General features: G+C 39.6%; 1 protein-coding gene across 1 annotated transcript in view; it reads right to left on the bottom strand.

Annotated features, from left to right (window-relative positions):
• Positions 1 to 2,398: 2,398 nt before the first annotated feature.
• RNF145 (ring finger protein 145) overlaps positions 2,399 to 16,850 on the bottom strand; it is a 51,011-nt gene continuing 36,559 nt past the window's right edge. Inside the window, exons 7-11 of the mRNA XM_001506573.5 lie at positions 12,186 to 12,326; positions 10,750 to 10,932; positions 8,434 to 8,581; positions 6,636 to 6,992; positions 2,399 to 3,258 (exon numbers count right to left, since the gene is read on the bottom strand). Of these exons, the coding sequence (XP_001506623.1) occupies positions 2,842 to 3,258; positions 6,636 to 6,992; positions 8,434 to 8,581; positions 10,750 to 10,932; positions 12,186 to 12,326 (1,246 nt within the window). The 3' untranslated portion in view covers positions 2,399 to 2,841. The remainder of the gene's footprint in view (positions 3,259 to 6,635; positions 6,993 to 8,433; positions 8,582 to 10,749; positions 10,933 to 12,185; positions 12,327 to 16,850) is intronic.

Here is a 16,850-nt window from a genome sequence, read left to right as displayed (position 1 = left end):
ACTTTTAATCATACCAGTTTGGGGCATGTTGCTTTTGTTATGACTAAACATCTAACAATATCTTAGTCCCACTTTACAGATGAAGAAACAGAGGTAGAGAGGTTAAGGGGGCTCATGGTCAGTTAGCTAATGGAGAAGCAGCGTGGCTCAGTGGAAAGAGCCTGGGCTTGGGAGTCAGAGGTTGTGGGTTCAAATCCCACTCTGCCACTTGTCAGCTGGGTGACTGTGGGAAAGTCACTTCACTTCTCTGGGCCTCAGTTCCGTCATCTATAAAATGGGGATGAAGACTGAGCCTCACATGGGACAACCTGATTACCCTGTATCTACCCCAGTGCCCAGTGCTCTGCACATAGTAAGTGCCTAACAAATACCAACATTATTAATATAATTAATGACAGAGCTTGGATTAGAGCCATGCCCTTTCTACTAGACCACACTACCTTCCCCAGCATCAATAACTGGGAATGCACATTCCAGAATGTTGAGGACAATTTGTGGCTGGTAGTTGTGCCTAAATAACTGCCGATATTCTGAAAATGTTATGGAAGAAGAGTATACGTGGCAGCAGATTGAATATGAGGGGTGAAGTCAAAGGCAATAATGCCAAGTTTTCAGGATTAAGAGTCAGAAGGTTGGTGATATTGTTGATCGGAATGGGGAAATTAAGTGGAGAAGATTTAGGAGGGAAGATATGGAGCCCAACTTTGGACATGTTGATCTTGAGGTTTCAGCTGAAAATCCATGTAGGAATGTCCTGGAAGGACGAGCTTTGAGATTATAGAATGGGAGAGAGATCAAGGCAAGCAAGGCAGATTAGGGGGTCATCTGCAGAGAAGTGGTAGTTGGAATCATGGGAGCAAATGAACAGAGGGCAAGTGCAAGGAAGGGTTAATAAAAAGGAGATTCAGAATGGGGCTTTGAGGGACACACAGTTAGGGATGGGAGGCAGAATAAACAAAAGACACAGGGGGAGAATCAGAAGACCTGTCATAAAGAACCAGTTTCCATCTGACACACTGGTTGGAAGATAGCGAGGTGGTATTTTCATAAGGAAGTGGTCCACGGTGATTTAGCCTGAGAGTTTGAGGAGGATTAGGACAAAGTAGAGTCTGTTAGATTTGGCGAGAAAGAGGCCACTGGTGATCTTGGAGAGAGGGGTCTTTTTGGAGTGAAGGAAGATGAAACTAGACTATAGAGGCCCAAAAGTAGGTTTGGAGGAGAGGAAGTGGAGGCAGTGGATGAATAAAACCCATTATAGTAGTTCTGATAGGAATGAGAGGAGGGAGAATGGGTGACTGAATCGTTCAGTGAAGTCAACAGAGTTTTTTAGGGGTAAGGATAAATGTGGGCATGTTTAAATAATGTTTCCTTCTGCTACCATAAGAGGGAAAAAGACTCTGTTTTTTGGCCTAGAATGCAGAGAATATGCTCAACATAGCAAAACCCTCTGTGGTCAGAAACATGTAACGTTCCAACATGAGTGGGAATCAATACTCAAAAAGTTCAGGAGTGAGAATGGAGAAACCCAAGCATAGCTGGGACGTGATCTAACCAAAAATCCTTCCTGCTAATAATCACATGAACCAGACGTAAAAGTCTTCAAATTTAATTTATTAAGACATTCAGTTTTGTCTGTCAGTCTACATCCAAATTTGCTACTAAAAAGAAAATAAAATAATGTCACAACTCACATTAGGATTTACCAACTTTGAAAAAACACTTTTTAGAGCCAAGCCTATCGTATAAATAAATGACTAGTTTCTTTTCATATCAAAATTCACATAAAAAATCACCTTCCCTCCCTCCCCAGTTCTACCTGAAGCCATGATGAATGTAAAAATTTAAATACGACACATCCTTGTCAAAGAAAAGGTGCAAAGTCTATCAACAGCTTTAAAAATGGCATCTGCGGTTTGGTCATACAGTGATGTATTCATTTCCAAAGTGCAAACATTGCCCAAATTTAACACTGTTTTGATTCAGTTGCAAGAATTAAACATTACACAGGATTAGAAAGTACAAGTGGGGCTTTTATCTGTGCCCTAAAGCTCATCTCACCTGTGTCCCTTCGGAGTGGACGACAGAGTGTTCACAAGAGCTTTAGTTTACTTCACACAGCCAGTACAGTATACAATATTAACAAAAATTCATATACATCAAAATGCTGAAGACTCCGTCATAAATTTCAAGAGTCATTACAGATTACATGAATGCAAATGTAATTTCCATGCCCCTGCCCCACCCCCAAAGCCTAATGCAGAGATGACGTATTAGTGCGGTTCAACCTCCAATACAATCGACGCTTTCACATCTTTGATTTTGTTTCAGTGCTGTAGAAAACTCAATCACCACGACTGAGTTCCAATCAAGTCGGGGGGGTGGGCATGGGGCCGGGGGCGGGGGGGGGGGGGGGGGAACAGACATCTAAGCGGTCAATAGTCTCTAATACCTATCTCTGAAACTTTGGGACAAGGCTAACCTTTCCTCGTACAAAGCAAAGTGTCTTTCCAGCATTTGCCTGCTTTTTCCCTTGCAGAGAGCTCTCTCAGATTTTAACCTTTTTTTCTTATCCTCTTGAAAATATTCAAGTTTTGATTTGATTTAATCCCTTACAATTCAGTGGCAGTTTCTGAAGTTGTCGAGATTGAATTTCTTGGCAAACCTCTATAAAATATCAGCATGGGATATATAAATATATTTTCACCAGCAATAACCGTAAAACTTTCACACAATGCCAAGGGATAAAAGCAAGTGGGCTACTGAGAGAATTTTCCTGGATCTCTGGAATGTCTATTCCTGGATAAACATCATCTCATCTGTTCTTCAAATCCAGACACACATTCAGTCTTGAGTTAAATCCTCCTGCAGAATCCCCTGCAGTTCTTGCCTTCTTTCCTCTGCCTGGATGCCCGCAACAGGACAAGTATCAGGAACCAGAGTATTATCTTTGCTGCCAACAGTTTCTTCTTGGCTCTTTGGCCTTTCAACAGCTAGTGTGTTACTGTCACTGGGGCCACTGACATTTCTCCCTGCAGGATGATCTACACCTGGGGGGTCAGTTCCTTGTTGAGGACCAATGTTTTGCTCTGCCCCAGGATTAGGCGGCTGAGTTGGATCTGGTCCTAACCCGGGGAGATAGGAGGAGTTTTTAAGTTGGCAGTGGCACAGAGGGCAGGTCTCTTGCACGTAGAGCCATTTCTTAAGGCAACCCGCATGGAAGAAATGACTACATGGAGTAATCACAGCAGTTTTCATGTCCTAAAACAGAAATGAAGAGAAATATGTAATTCTTCAATGCTCATGCCTTCTTTTAGGTTCCCCCAAAGCCTGTTTTCTATAACTTTTCCCTTCAGAACCCCCAAAGTTCAAATGGATGATCATTACACGGGCTGATACAGCAGTATTTTTTAACCAGTTCATGCTCTTAATTAGTTCTATGAAAAGTGAGTGTCAAGCAAAAGAGCCTTAGAGGAATATAGTTTCCCATAGGTAACAGAGTACATTAATGTGTTTGCACGATACAAATACTGGCCAAAAGCAACAAAAATATATTTCAAAACAGTGATTAAAAACTATATAGACAACCTTGTGAATATATACCAACAATAAAAGATTTCGAATTATCCGCTCTTTAGATATATACTTATTTTTCAGTGCTATTTTTCAAATTCTATTCCGGAAATGGAGCCTTCTGCTACCACTAAAGATCTGTCATTACTAAAAATCAATTTATTATCTACAAGAAAATGGGCTTTAAACTCTATGCGTGCCCATCCAAATACTGCAAAGGCTGAAGGGGAGAAGGGAGGTGTTTAAGCCGAGGCAAATGTAGCATTGAAAGAAATGCCAGCATTAAAATTCAAAAGAGTTTTCACTTAAGAGTGCTAAAACAAGGGTGGTCTAGAGAATCTACTTGTTGATTACATCTTACCACTGGCTTTAAATCATTCAATCAGCTTGCGTCCTCCTATCTGACCTTGCTGATCCATCACAATTCAGCCTGCACACCTCACTCTTCCTGTAAAAACTGTACACCTTGATCTCATTGATGACCCTTTATCCACATTCTTCCTCTGACTTGGAATAATGTTGGTATTTGTTAAGCGCTTACTATGTGCAGAGCACTGTTCTAAGCGCTGGGGTAGACACAGGGGAATCAGGTTGTCCCACGTGGGGCTCACAGTCTTCATCCCCATTTTACAGATGAGGGAACTGAGGCACAGAGAAGTGAAGTGACTTGCCCACAGTCACACAGCTGACAAGTGGCAGAGCCGGGATTCAAACCCATGATCTCTGACTCCAAAGCCCATGCTCTTTCCACTGAGCCACGCTGCTTCTCATGGAAGTCCCTCCCCCTCTGCATACTACAGACTACCACATTTCCCCACCTTCAAAGCCTCATCTCCAAGAGGCCTTCCCTAGTTAAGCCCTCCTCTGGTTACTACCTCTCCTGGCTGTGTTGCCTGTGAATCTTGGATCTGTGCCACTTTAGCAAGTGCTATTCATGCCACCCTGCCCTAGAGCACCTGTGTACTCCATAATTTATTTATTTAAATCAATGCCTGACTCAGTCTCTAGACGGTAAGCTCCTTGTGGGAGGAGATTGGGTCTACCAAATCTATTGTGCTGTACTGTCTCAAGTGCTTAGTGTAGTGCTCTGCACAAAATGCTCAAGAAATACAGTGGATCTTGAGATGAAATATTTCATTTCTGAATAATTTGTTCACCACCAGGGGCCGCCACATACCAACACTATAACTTTACATAAGTACTTTTAAATCAATCACTAGTATTTATTGAGAACTTATTGGGTGCAGGGCACCCCATTAAGTGTTTGGAAGAGTACAACTGAGTTGGCAGACACGATCCCTGCTTTCTAGGAGCTTACAGTCTAGTGGAATACTATATACTCAGTCATCTTATAAAACAGGGGTTACAATCCTGACAAACCCCACATTAAGGAAAGTTGCATTATAATGTGTTGTCTTGCCCACATACATACAATTTCATCTGGCAACACAACTTTATCTAGATGGACATGTGTTGCTGGAAGAAGATTCCCAAATCTCTATCAGTGTCCTACCCAAATGTTAGTTAAAAAAAAACAACAAAAAAACATGTTTTAGAAGAATTGGGTGCTACTGGACTAAAGTTGAAATCCCAGATGGCAACATCATAATTATTTGGTTTCATGAGTTTAGCACTACTGCAAAGATTATTTTTTTATTACCTGCAACGGCTTAGAGTTATCTTAACACAGCATCACCAAGTATGCAAATTACTGAGATTTTGGCTTACAGCAAAAGTATGCAGACTCTGTTTTTAACCATGTCATTCAAGCATTCAGCATTGGAGCCTGAACGACATATTTAAATTGGAAAGTTGGGAGTTTGAAGACATAGATGCTGTTGTAACTATCAATTTTCCCCTAGGGATGAACTTAGGCATGAAAACTTTAAATAAAAACCCAATTTTTTTTTTCAATTTTCAAAAACCCAAAAACTTAGGCTAACTCAGCAATTTTTGCCAAAAGCTGAGAAACCTTGGGAGTCTCCATGCATGCGATAAAGCCAACCAAGGAAAGCAGGAGGCAGTTAGTTTAGGCAGTTGTTCAGACTCTCTATGCAGTATCAGCCATTGATTTTGGAGGTGCGAGGCAATAACGTAACTGCAAGTAGTGAGGAAAGTGGAATCTTTAATCAGAACATATCCCAGAACTGGAGGTGATTACCAAATGATTTCCCTAGTCAGTGGTTTGTGTCCTGAACATGTCCAGGTCCGAGTGTCAAATATTACTTCATGTTGGAGTTCATTCCAGTTGCAAGAACAGAATGAAAGTAGAAGGCAAAATTCAAATTAAACATTTCTTGAGTCTATTTACATTTTCACAGGACATAAAAAAAAATTGGAAACATGATGGTGGGACCAAAACAGGAATTGTGACAGGCATAAAAAAATAAAGGAATAACGAAGTTCCACTGGGGGGGAGGGGGATTCATATTAAAGAGGGCTCTAGAGAGCCTGGTGACAGCTCAATTTATAACAACCTTAACAAAAGGCCAATGCCCTGGCTTTTTCTGATGGCACTCCACCCTCCCACACAACTTGGGCCTCAAGTTCCTGCTACCCCTGCCCTAGGAAGAAGATTGAAGTCTGCAGATTAGAGGTTAGCTATCCTCCCCTGCTGGGTTCTCTTTGTTTCCCCATCCTCTATTCTTCAAAATTCACTGGCCTCTGCTGCTGACCCTTTGTTTGCTTCCCCCCTACTTGCAGTGAGCTTGACTAAGCAAGCAGGTCACACAGCTGTGCAAATGACTCCAAGGGACATTTTTCATTGCAAAGCTAGTTTGAAAGATATAGTCTCTCATTCATCTGACCTGGTTTTCCTTCAATTGTGGATGCACAGTAAATATTAAAAAACATATTAAAACTTATGGGCCAAATTCTCAGATTTAAAAAGTCTCAGTCAGGCGTTTTGAAAATGCAGTCTACTCTATTACTTAGAATTTCATTTTAAAATAACCACCTGTGGGACATTCATTTCTACTTGGACATTCAGATTAAATGGACTGCCAACCCGCCCAAGGCCATGCCAGATTTCCACCCACTTAGACTGTTAAGTAGCATTTGGATACCTGGTAACAGATGGCACAGATATCATTGTGTTTCTCCAGCTGCTCTTTCGTAGCAATGGGCAACGATTTGATTTTATTCACAGCATCTCTGCGGAGCAGGAAACTCTTCCACCCCAACTGGGCTCGCAACCAAACATTGTAGTAAGAATGGATAAAGATAATCATCGAACCCATTACGGTCCACTCCCCAAAAATGGTTTCAGAGACACCATACGCCACAACACAGAGAGCCACAAGGAATTCCAACAGCCGGTAGGTGCCATTCACATAATAGATGACATCATCCATGTTCTCCACAGGCTCTTTTCTGAATTCTTCAACCATAAATAAGACATAAATAAAAAGAGTTCCCAGAACCTGAAAAAGACAGAAAATATTCTTTCAGAAGGTGTAATCATAGGTGCAACAAACAAAATCATCTTTTCTACCACACCTTTAATTATGGGTTTTTTTGGTGACCTCAAGTGCTTACACTCATCTCCTATATTAATGGCCTGGGGGGCTTACAGGTAGTCTATGTATGAGCAGCACCAGCCCAGGAATTCACTGAAATTTCCACATTACAGCACCTGATGTGACTCAGAATCAATGCCATTTATTGACTGCTTACTGTAGGCACAGAACTGTATTAAGCACACTATTTCTCATAGGCTGGGACCAAAAATGGCACCTATTCTCATCTTAGGATTGAGGAAAATGGTATCTGTCCATTTCCAGAGGCTCCTGATTTTCCTGGCATCAACTCCCCAAAAACGATAATAATTATAATTGTGGTATTTGTTAAGAGCTTACTATGTGCCAGGCACTATACTAAGTGCTGGGATGGATATAAGCAAATCAGGTCAGACATAATCCCTGTCCCACATGGGGATCACACTTTTAATCACCATTTTACAGATAACTAAGGCCCAGAGAAGTGAAGTGCCTTGCCCGAGGTCACACAGCAGACATGTGGCAGAGCCGGGTAGAACCCATGACCTTCTGACACAGGCCCACGTTCTATCCACTACAGCATGTTGCTGATAGAGAGGACACAGTTTCACTCACTTCAAGGCAAGGTAGTAGTAGTGAAGGGAGGGCAGGAGGAGAGAAGTAGTAAGGAACATGAACAAAATTTTTATTGTTAAAGCTGGGGGAATTCAATTCAGGACTAGGGTGAAGACTTAAAGCATTTTTAGTTGGGCCATTTAATCACTTCTTATGGTATGTTTTTCGTTCATATTCCAAAAAACTGCTGAACTTAAACCTGTTTTTGGGGGGTTTTTTTGTTTTTGGGGGGTTCTTTTTTGCTTTTTGCAGTCCGAAGGGAAGAAGCTTTCTAAGTTATTCTTTGTTCATCCAAGACTTACATGGTAGTTTAGCAGTCCAGTTCTGCAGTGGAGAAACAGTAGGTGGAAGGCTTATAACTCACGATAAATTCTGAATACTCAAAGACAATGGGTTTTTTTGTTTGTTCGTTGGTCTTTTATGGTATTTGTTAAGCACTTAATATGTGCCAGGTACTGTTCTATGTGATAGAGTATATACCAGCTAAGCAGGTTGAACAGAATCCATGTTCCATATGGGGCTCACAGTCCTACTCTCCATTTTTACAGAAGAGGTAACTGAGGCACAGAGTAGTTAACTGACTTGCCCAAGGTCAAACAGCAGTCAAGTGGGACTAAGACGCAGAAATGCAGAAACCATGAGCCATAAAAAATGGGCCACCTATTATCATTAATTTTCTGAAATTCATTTATTTTATTCAGGCAAAGTATAAGCAAATCATGAATAATATTAAGATACTCCTGTGCCTTACCTGCAGGGAAGTCAAGATGCTACTGGAGATAATGATAAGAAGCCAAAAATCCATGTGAAAAAACTGGCAAATCATGTAGGCCATATAAGCAGGGAATACCAATAAGAACAAACAAAGGCTGACAGCTCGGAAGTGTTTCCATAGGCTCCTGCAGAAACATAAGATCCTTTCCATAAAACTTTTCCCAACTAGTATAGAGGAAATAACTATCAAAGTGAAGTCTTCAGAAATAAGACAACTGGATTTCACTGGGATAAGCACTTTCCTTGAAAAGACAAGACGCCTGGACTCAAGAGAGTGATTTACTCTTCCATAGCACTCCTTACACCCCAAATCACTGTCCATACATTTCACTTGTATGAAGTTCTCAAAAATAAATAGCTCCCAGAACTACAGTTACAAAAAAGAAAAGTTAAATGATCATTCTGCCAATCAATCACATTTATTAAGAGCTTACTGTGTGCAGAGCACTGTACTAAGCATTTGGTAGAATGCATTATTATAATAATAATTTTGGTATTTGTTAAGCACTTACTAGGTGCCAAGCACTGTTCTAAGCACTAGGTAGATACAAGGTAATCAAGTTGTCCCACGTGGGACTCAGTAATCACTGTTTTCCAAATGAGGTCACTGAGGCACAGATAAATTAAGCGACTTGTCCAAAGTCATAGAGCTGATAAGTGGCGGAGCTGGGATTAGAACCCATGACCTCTGACTCCCAAGCCCATGCTCTTTCCACTGAGCCATGCTGCTTCTCTATTGTAACAGAGTTGGTAGACATGGTCCCTGCCCACAATAAGTTTGCAGCCTTGTTGTGCCCTAAAAAGGGAAAATGGAGGACTTTGATGTTCTACAGGGCATAAAAAACTGAAAGTCTTGTATAATCTTGTACTATAGGCACCCTGTAGACAGGAACAATCCTACCAATTCTTTATAGTGTACCCTCCTAGGTGCTCAGTACAGTACACTGCACACAGTAAGCACTCAATAATACAATTGATTGACTTTGTGTTGGAAATCTACACTATATTCTCTTGGGAGACCTCTTTTCTTAGGTCATGAACCCAACAAAGTAAATAGTTGTTTTCTTCTTTCAGGTTCATTAACACAAGATTTTGTTGATTATCAAGAAAATCTCAATATACCCTATCTGTACGGGAAACAAAAACCTAGTCTACAGCTCATTATCACAATGAAATACCGAACCATTCCTAGTCAGAACTGCTATAATGAGATTAAAGGCAAACACTTTGGTAATCATTTGCTTCCTCTTCTGTCAAATGCTTCCTTCCATATGAGAGATTAAGAGTTTAAACATAAAGCTAAAAAGGATACAGCTCTATAGTGAAATTCAAACATAATCAAGAGCACTGAAAAAAACAATCACACTAGTTCCTTGTAAGCCATTCACCCACCAGTTATTTTTGTCCTAGAAGTTAAACAAAACAACAAAGACAAAAGAGCTGGTTCATCACCCATAAGTCTAGCAGGTTTTAGGATGACTTCTTCCAAGTTACAGAATTAAACAGTGCCCCTTTGGAAAAACCATACCAAATTTCAAGAGCTACAGACAGCAGAAGCAGCCAGTGCTTTTCCGTTGAAAGTGGAAAACAATATTTTGCATGCTTGTCCTATTTTTTCTGCAGTGTCAGACATGCTTTCACATTAAAGACTCTGGAAGCCAGAGAAGCAGCATGCCTTAGTGAAAAGAGCACAGCCTGGGAGTCAGAGGACTTGGGTTCCAACCCCAGCTCTGCCATTTGTCCGCTGGGATAGCCAAGATATCTGAGGCTCTGAGTTTTACTAAAAAAACCCGTCATTTCCGAAATCCAAAAAAAGTTGCATTAGCTTTCTTTGATCTGGTCCTCTCAAAGCACCACCAAAACATAAAGTTATATGGATATCCAAGATCATTTTAGAGCACTTAAATTAAAGAAGTGGTGTGTGTGTGCGCGCTCACGTTGGTTCTGTGTACTAGGCATTAAAATGGAGTTTGATTAATCAATATTGCTGTGACATTTTCCAGATTGAATTCTCTTTAGGAAATGGGTGATAACTCATATTCTTTGACTTCTATGATGAAAGAGAGAAAGATAAAAACTAGCCCCAGTGAAGCTGAACCAAAAAAAGGGAGGGAAATGAGGGCTAAGGGCAGATCAAACATTTTCTTACCCCAACTTTTGAAACAATATTCAATTTTTATTAAAAGATCTCCAATTTTTGGGGTTTTGGCCAGTTCCCTAAATATGCTAAAAATCTTGTTTCTATTACTTGCAGAGAATGTTTCAAAAATCTTTGCTTTAGAAACGTTCTTACTTGTCTCTAGATGCTCCCAGCGCCAGAACAATGGGATCTGCAATTTCTAACATGGACTGCAGAATAGAAGCAACCACAATGAAGAGAATAATACTGAGCAGGAATGCTCGATGAACAACTTGCAGTTCTATTAGGCCGGTCTGTACTGCCAGAATTAGAAGTGTAACTCCTTCTGTCATCCCCCTAGAAAATTAATTTAAAAAAAAAATTAAAATGGGGAAAGAAACAGAGAATCAACATATTTCAGTAAAGGGAGAAAAGCCAGTATGTTTTTACACAGCAGTGTTTCTTATTCTTAGGGTCATCTTAAAACTGCTGCATGCATCTGTTGACTCCAGCAATTACTTAAATAGCATTTAAAATGTGGCTCTCTCGCAGTCAGTTCAAAGTTTGAATAGAGTGACTATTCCAATGACCTCCTACTTGTAAAGATGATTTTACCAACCAAATAGCTACTATCTAGAATTAAGAGAAAATAATAAGGACTATGAAGGACATTATATGAAGCAATTAGGCAGGAAAGGAAAATTCTAACAAAGGTCATTAAACTGACTTAAAAAGAACCACAGAATGGTAAAGGCCACAATGAAAAGGATCTTGTCTCCTATTCTTGATCAAAGGAAATAATTTTTTAAAAACATATTTGAATCGATTTAGTATGTTGACTTCACTCTTTTTAAAGTGAAGCCATGACAGTGTACACCTCTTTGTTCATTTTCAAAGCAGTGAATATGTGTATGTCTGCACAACTCTTGCAATTTTAAACTATTAAATCATTTAAAAGGAGGCAATTTTTCCAACCCTGTGTACCAGTTGTTTCTGCCACCCATATATTTCTACTGAATAGTCTCGAGTTATTCCATGATTTGAGGGCTAGACAAATGAGGATTAAATGCTCCTTTAAAGGTGGAATTTTGCAAAAGTGCTTATCCAATTTACTTAGTATCACTCATCCAAATGCACCAAAGCACTTTTATGAGCATTTAAAACAGTAGGGGCAGCAATTATTTTTATAACTGGAGAAGCTAAAGCCCACAGAGTTTGTATGGCTTGCCCCAACATTACACAACAAATCAAAGGTGCCACAGAAAATCCGGTCTCTGATCTTTCAGACTTGATGTACTAAGGAGCTAGAACATCCAGGTGTTTTATTATGGCCTTACAGAGGCCTGAAGTCAGGTTCAGAAAGGTTAGAATGCCCTGAGGATTAGAGAGCAAAAGGGCTTTGACTCCAGCCCCCAAAAGGGATTGTGTCCAATCCTGTAAAAGTCCCAAAATAAAATATATTTCTCTCAGGAGAGTCTATGACTCTTCCATGATATCTTAAACCTCCTCAAGAAATTCACTCCTACCCAGTTCCAAAAGTTTAAGCAAGTTGCCTCTTTTTGATTTCAATTTTTAAACAATTTTAGTCCCATATAAAGTAATGAACTTACCGATTCATTGCAGGGTCATTCATGAAGGCCCGATAACCCTGCAAGTAAAACTTGCAAAGGGTCAAAACACCCAGAGCAACAAAAGAAACTGTGAATACCAGACCCAGGAGAGAGTACGGTGTGCTACAGCATTCGGCAATACTACAAAGGAAGCAATATCAGAAACAATTTAGAATCGAGACATGATAAGCTGAAAATCAATCAACTACTGGTATTCATTGAGCACTTACTGAGCGCAGGGCACTGTACTAATCAATCAACGCCATTTATTGAACATTTGCTACATGCAGAATACTGTTCTAAGTGCTTGGGAGAGTACAATACACAGCCCTGCCATAAGTTTATAGTCTACAAAACACTTGAAATGCCCTTATTCAAATTTAGTTTGTTCCCTCATCAAAATTCAGTAACAGATTACCCAATCACACCTGTTAATATCCAGACAAATAGCTGCTTCTCTAAAAATTAAAACTCACAGCGATCCAAAACACTGGCATAATCTAAACTGTTTAGATTAAAAAGGATGCATTATATTCGATACAAGGCCTTCAGCTAGGTGGCCAACTTTTATGTTAACTTTTTAAACTATTTTACCTAAATACATTAGACTTCAACAAAAGCCTTAATCTTATTACTCAAACCATAAAACTTACATAATTGTTTGCATATCATGTAGAACAACCACCTGTGGCTTCACTATTTTCATAAATATGCTTACTGTTTGCAACATGTGGTAAGACGATGCTACAATCTAAATCTAGCTTTATTACAGGGCAATTACTCAGTGATTAGATGTGTGTTCCCAAGTTACTCTGACAATTTCAAAACAGCTGCTGACAATTTAGGTTCTATGCCAAAGTTCTGGATCGCTGTGCGTTTTTAGAGAAGCAGCTATTGGTCTAGATATTAAGAGGCATGACTGGGTAATCTGTCACCGAATTTTGATAAGGAGGGATAAGAAGCTAAAGTTAGGACATACTGATCAGAAGGTTAAAATCTGTGATGAATCGTAGTAATTATAATGGCATTTGGTAAGTGCATACCATATAATATGCACCGGGGTAGATACAAGTTAATCAGACACAGTCTCTGTCCCACATGGGATTCATAGTCCAAGAAGGAGGGAGAACAGGCATTTTACCCCTACTTTACAGGTGAAGAAACTGAGGCCCAGAGAGTAACAGCAGTATTTATTATGTGCTTATTGAGTGCAGAGCACTGTGAGAGAATACACAGGTGGGAATAAGATGTAGTCCCTGTCACAATCTAAATTGGGTTAAGTGATAAACCCAAGGTCACACGGCAGACCAGTGGAGGAGTTGGGATTTGAAACCAGGTCCTCTGACTTCAATTGCCCGTGCTCTTTCCACTAGGCAACACTGCTTCAATGCTATGTTATGAAGTGTATTCACAGATCTTAAGTTAGATTATGAGGAATCAGCTGTTACATTAAGCTTCTAACAGAACATTCTTTAAAGAAAAACTCTGTAATCCCTGTGCTTTTATTTTGGCAAAATATTTAACATTTATCCAGCACTTTAAAGTCTTTTAAAGTATTTAACCTTCAATTGTCTTAGCTCTTCATCAAAGTCCAATTTCTTTTTTGTAAATGTTGATATCTATGCTTTGGGACTGCCATTGCAATCTACTCTTTGCATTAAAATGTTTGGTTCTACACAGAGTATGGATAAAGCTCTTGGGTAAATGTGAACAACGACAGATGGACAGTCAGCATTAGGTACTTGAGAGGAAGAGGAGTGATTGATTTACTGACTGCCTTTCGTTGAGTAAGTTAAGTAGTCCTGCTCACTGGAATATTTTCATTACTAAAATCTGCAAATCTCAGTTCACTGCCTAAGCATATCACAATTATCAAAGTTCTTTATGACTACTCTGCATCTTTAAATATCATCTTATATCCAGAACTTTCAGAAATTCAGAAAATTCTACCTGTGTACCAATGAGCTGTTTCATTATTATGGAAAAAAAAGAACATGAGAGCAGAAAAGAGAATGACAATGGGGTAGGAAGTATGTGGTGCTACAATCTTCTGTAGCCCTGCCTGGAATGGGGGAGAGGGACAGGAAGTGCTCCATAAATACAACTAAATGAATGAAAGGGAAGAAAGGAAAGGAGGAAAAAGGAGAGGAGAAAGAAAGCAAGGCAGGGGGTGAAGAATACGTGAGGAAAACTGTGAGAGTATGAGAGAACATGTGACTATCAAGAGATTTTCTGTTTGTGACTGCTCTAGTATGCTTAAGAGAAGAATGTTATTCAGAAACCTGCAAACAATTAAAAAAAACAGTTCCGGTGCTCATCCATCATTCACGACATTTGAAATTGTTTTCCGAAAGTTTCTGATTCTCTAAAACTCATTAGGTAATACCTTTAAAAAATGAGTTGACATTCGTAAAGTAAATAATTTAAAACTCCAAATGAAGAATTACAGGAGTTGGATTACAGCATGCCAGAATTTCACTCAGGAAAGTCAAGGGCAGCAGGTATCCAATACATATTAGTGATGATATTGATTCATATCTGACTGACCACTGGATTGCACAAGTATTTTCTGCTGAAATTTAATCAGTTAGTGGTATCAGGTCAGTGTCTGCTTTGTGCAAAACAGTGTACTGAAAATCCAAAAGCGCATAAAAGAAGCAAGGACTTTATAGATCAATTAGGGTTATGGGGTTTTTTAAAATGGTATTATGTGCCAGGCACTGTACTAAGCGGTGGGGTAGGTATAAGTTAATCAAGTTGGACAGTCCCTGTCCCATGTGAAGCTCACTGTCTTAATCCCCATTTTACAGATGAGATACCTGAGACACAAAGAAGTGACTTTCCCAAGATCACACAGCAGGAAAGTGGGGGAGGTGGGATTAGAACCAGCTCCTTCTGACTCCCAGGACTGGGCTCTATCCACTATACCAAGACTCAAATATTTACAAATAATGGGAGCAAGAGGAAGAACAAGACTATAACTGGAAGTACCAAGGGTAAGGAAAGATGAATAAATACATAAGTGAATACATACGTAGGCAGATAATGCTGAAGATGGGTAAATATATAAATCTTAAGGGTGCATTTTAGGTATGTGCTATGAATTAATCAGGCAAGGATTGCTGGTTGAAGTAATTTCAGGAGGGTTCTGAAGATGGAGAAAGGTTTAGTCTGGCAGAAATAGGAATGAAGGAAGAATTCAGGGAAGAGGAACGGCATGAGCAAGAGGTCAGAAGCGGGAGAGTTGGGAGTGAGGTATGTTCAGAAGGTGAAGAATAAAGCATGTGAGCGTGGAGGCCAGGAGGTTGAAAAGAGCCATATGTACAATGGAAAAAGCTGGTGAGGAAAGGTCAACAGCAAAGAGCTTCTGTTTGCTGTATTTGATAACTGCTACATTATGTGGCCAACTACTACAACAGAAACAAACAGAAAAGCAATAAAATGCTATTGAACTGGTTCTTAAATTTTATTAGAACTTGAATTATTCTGTTTGCTGTGTATTTGTGAAAGCTTGGTAACAGAATTTACTGTGGTATTTTTTCCCCCAAAGGCCATAAAAACATTAAAAAAAAATTTAATATTTAATTCAGTGCACTTTTCCTTCTTTAAATCTGACTAGTCAGTTCTGCCAAAATGCATTTTAGCCAGAATACTGGAGAAGAATTAGGGAAATTTTCTTGACTGCATATCTTTCTGTATTGAACATACGGCAGTGCCAGAAAAAGCGATGTGTACATGCTTGCATTGTTAGTCAAGATTTAAGAAGATACAAAAGTAGGGAAAGATGAGAAATATGAACACTGTGGGTTCTGATTATTTTTTAAAAAAATTTTGCTCATATATATATAAGGGAGAAATCAACTTGCCATAAGTCAGGGTAACATCACCCTGACTTAAATCTAGGGCTGGTGATGCTTCCCTTTTTCATTTTCCTGGTAGAATAACAGAGGGTTGAATATCTAGTGACCTTTAGCACAGCCAGATAGATAAGTGGGAAGAGAATGATTCTGAATCAGTGAGCATGCCCTAATTTTAGATCTCTCAACTGATTTACAGTCACTTCTCCTCCAGGCGGCCTTCCCCAATTAAGTCTTCTTTTCCCCAGCTCCCTCTTCCTTCTGCGCCATCTCTGCACTTGAATCTGTGCCCTTTGGACATCTGGTATCCTCCCCACCCTCAGCCCCACAGCACTTATGTACATATCTGTTAATAATTTATTTCCCTCCCTAGATTGTAAGCTCATTGTGAGCAAGGAACGTATCTACCAACTCGTACTGTACTGTACTCTCCAAAATGCTTAGGACAGTGCTCTGCACAAAGTAAACATTCAATAAATACCATTGATTTAAATGCCCTCTTCCTCCACCACTGATTGAAACTGAAACTCTCAGTCTTCAGCTTTCACCCTAATTCATTAGATTTGCTGATTTAGTCTCCTAGTTTTAACTTTTAAAAATGTATTTTGAAGGTATGAAATTCATCTCCCTGTTTCTCTCATGTGTGACATACTTAGAAATTCAAGCCCTATATACAAGATTACTGCAGTAGAGCCACCTAGGGCCTAGAATAAAAGAAGCTGGCTAGGATTGGTGTAGTGGTGGAAAGCCAGCCAACTTTTGTTAGTGATGAAGGAATGAAGTATTCTTCATTTATGAAGAAAAAATG

This window comes from Ornithorhynchus anatinus, chromosome X1, assembly GCF_004115215.2.
Source record: "Ornithorhynchus anatinus isolate Pmale09 chromosome X1, mOrnAna1.pri.v4, whole genome shotgun sequence".
Lineage (NCBI taxonomy): Eukaryota > Metazoa > Chordata > Mammalia > Monotremata > Ornithorhynchidae > Ornithorhynchus > Ornithorhynchus anatinus.
This window is presented reverse-complemented; position numbering and strand designations above follow the sequence as displayed.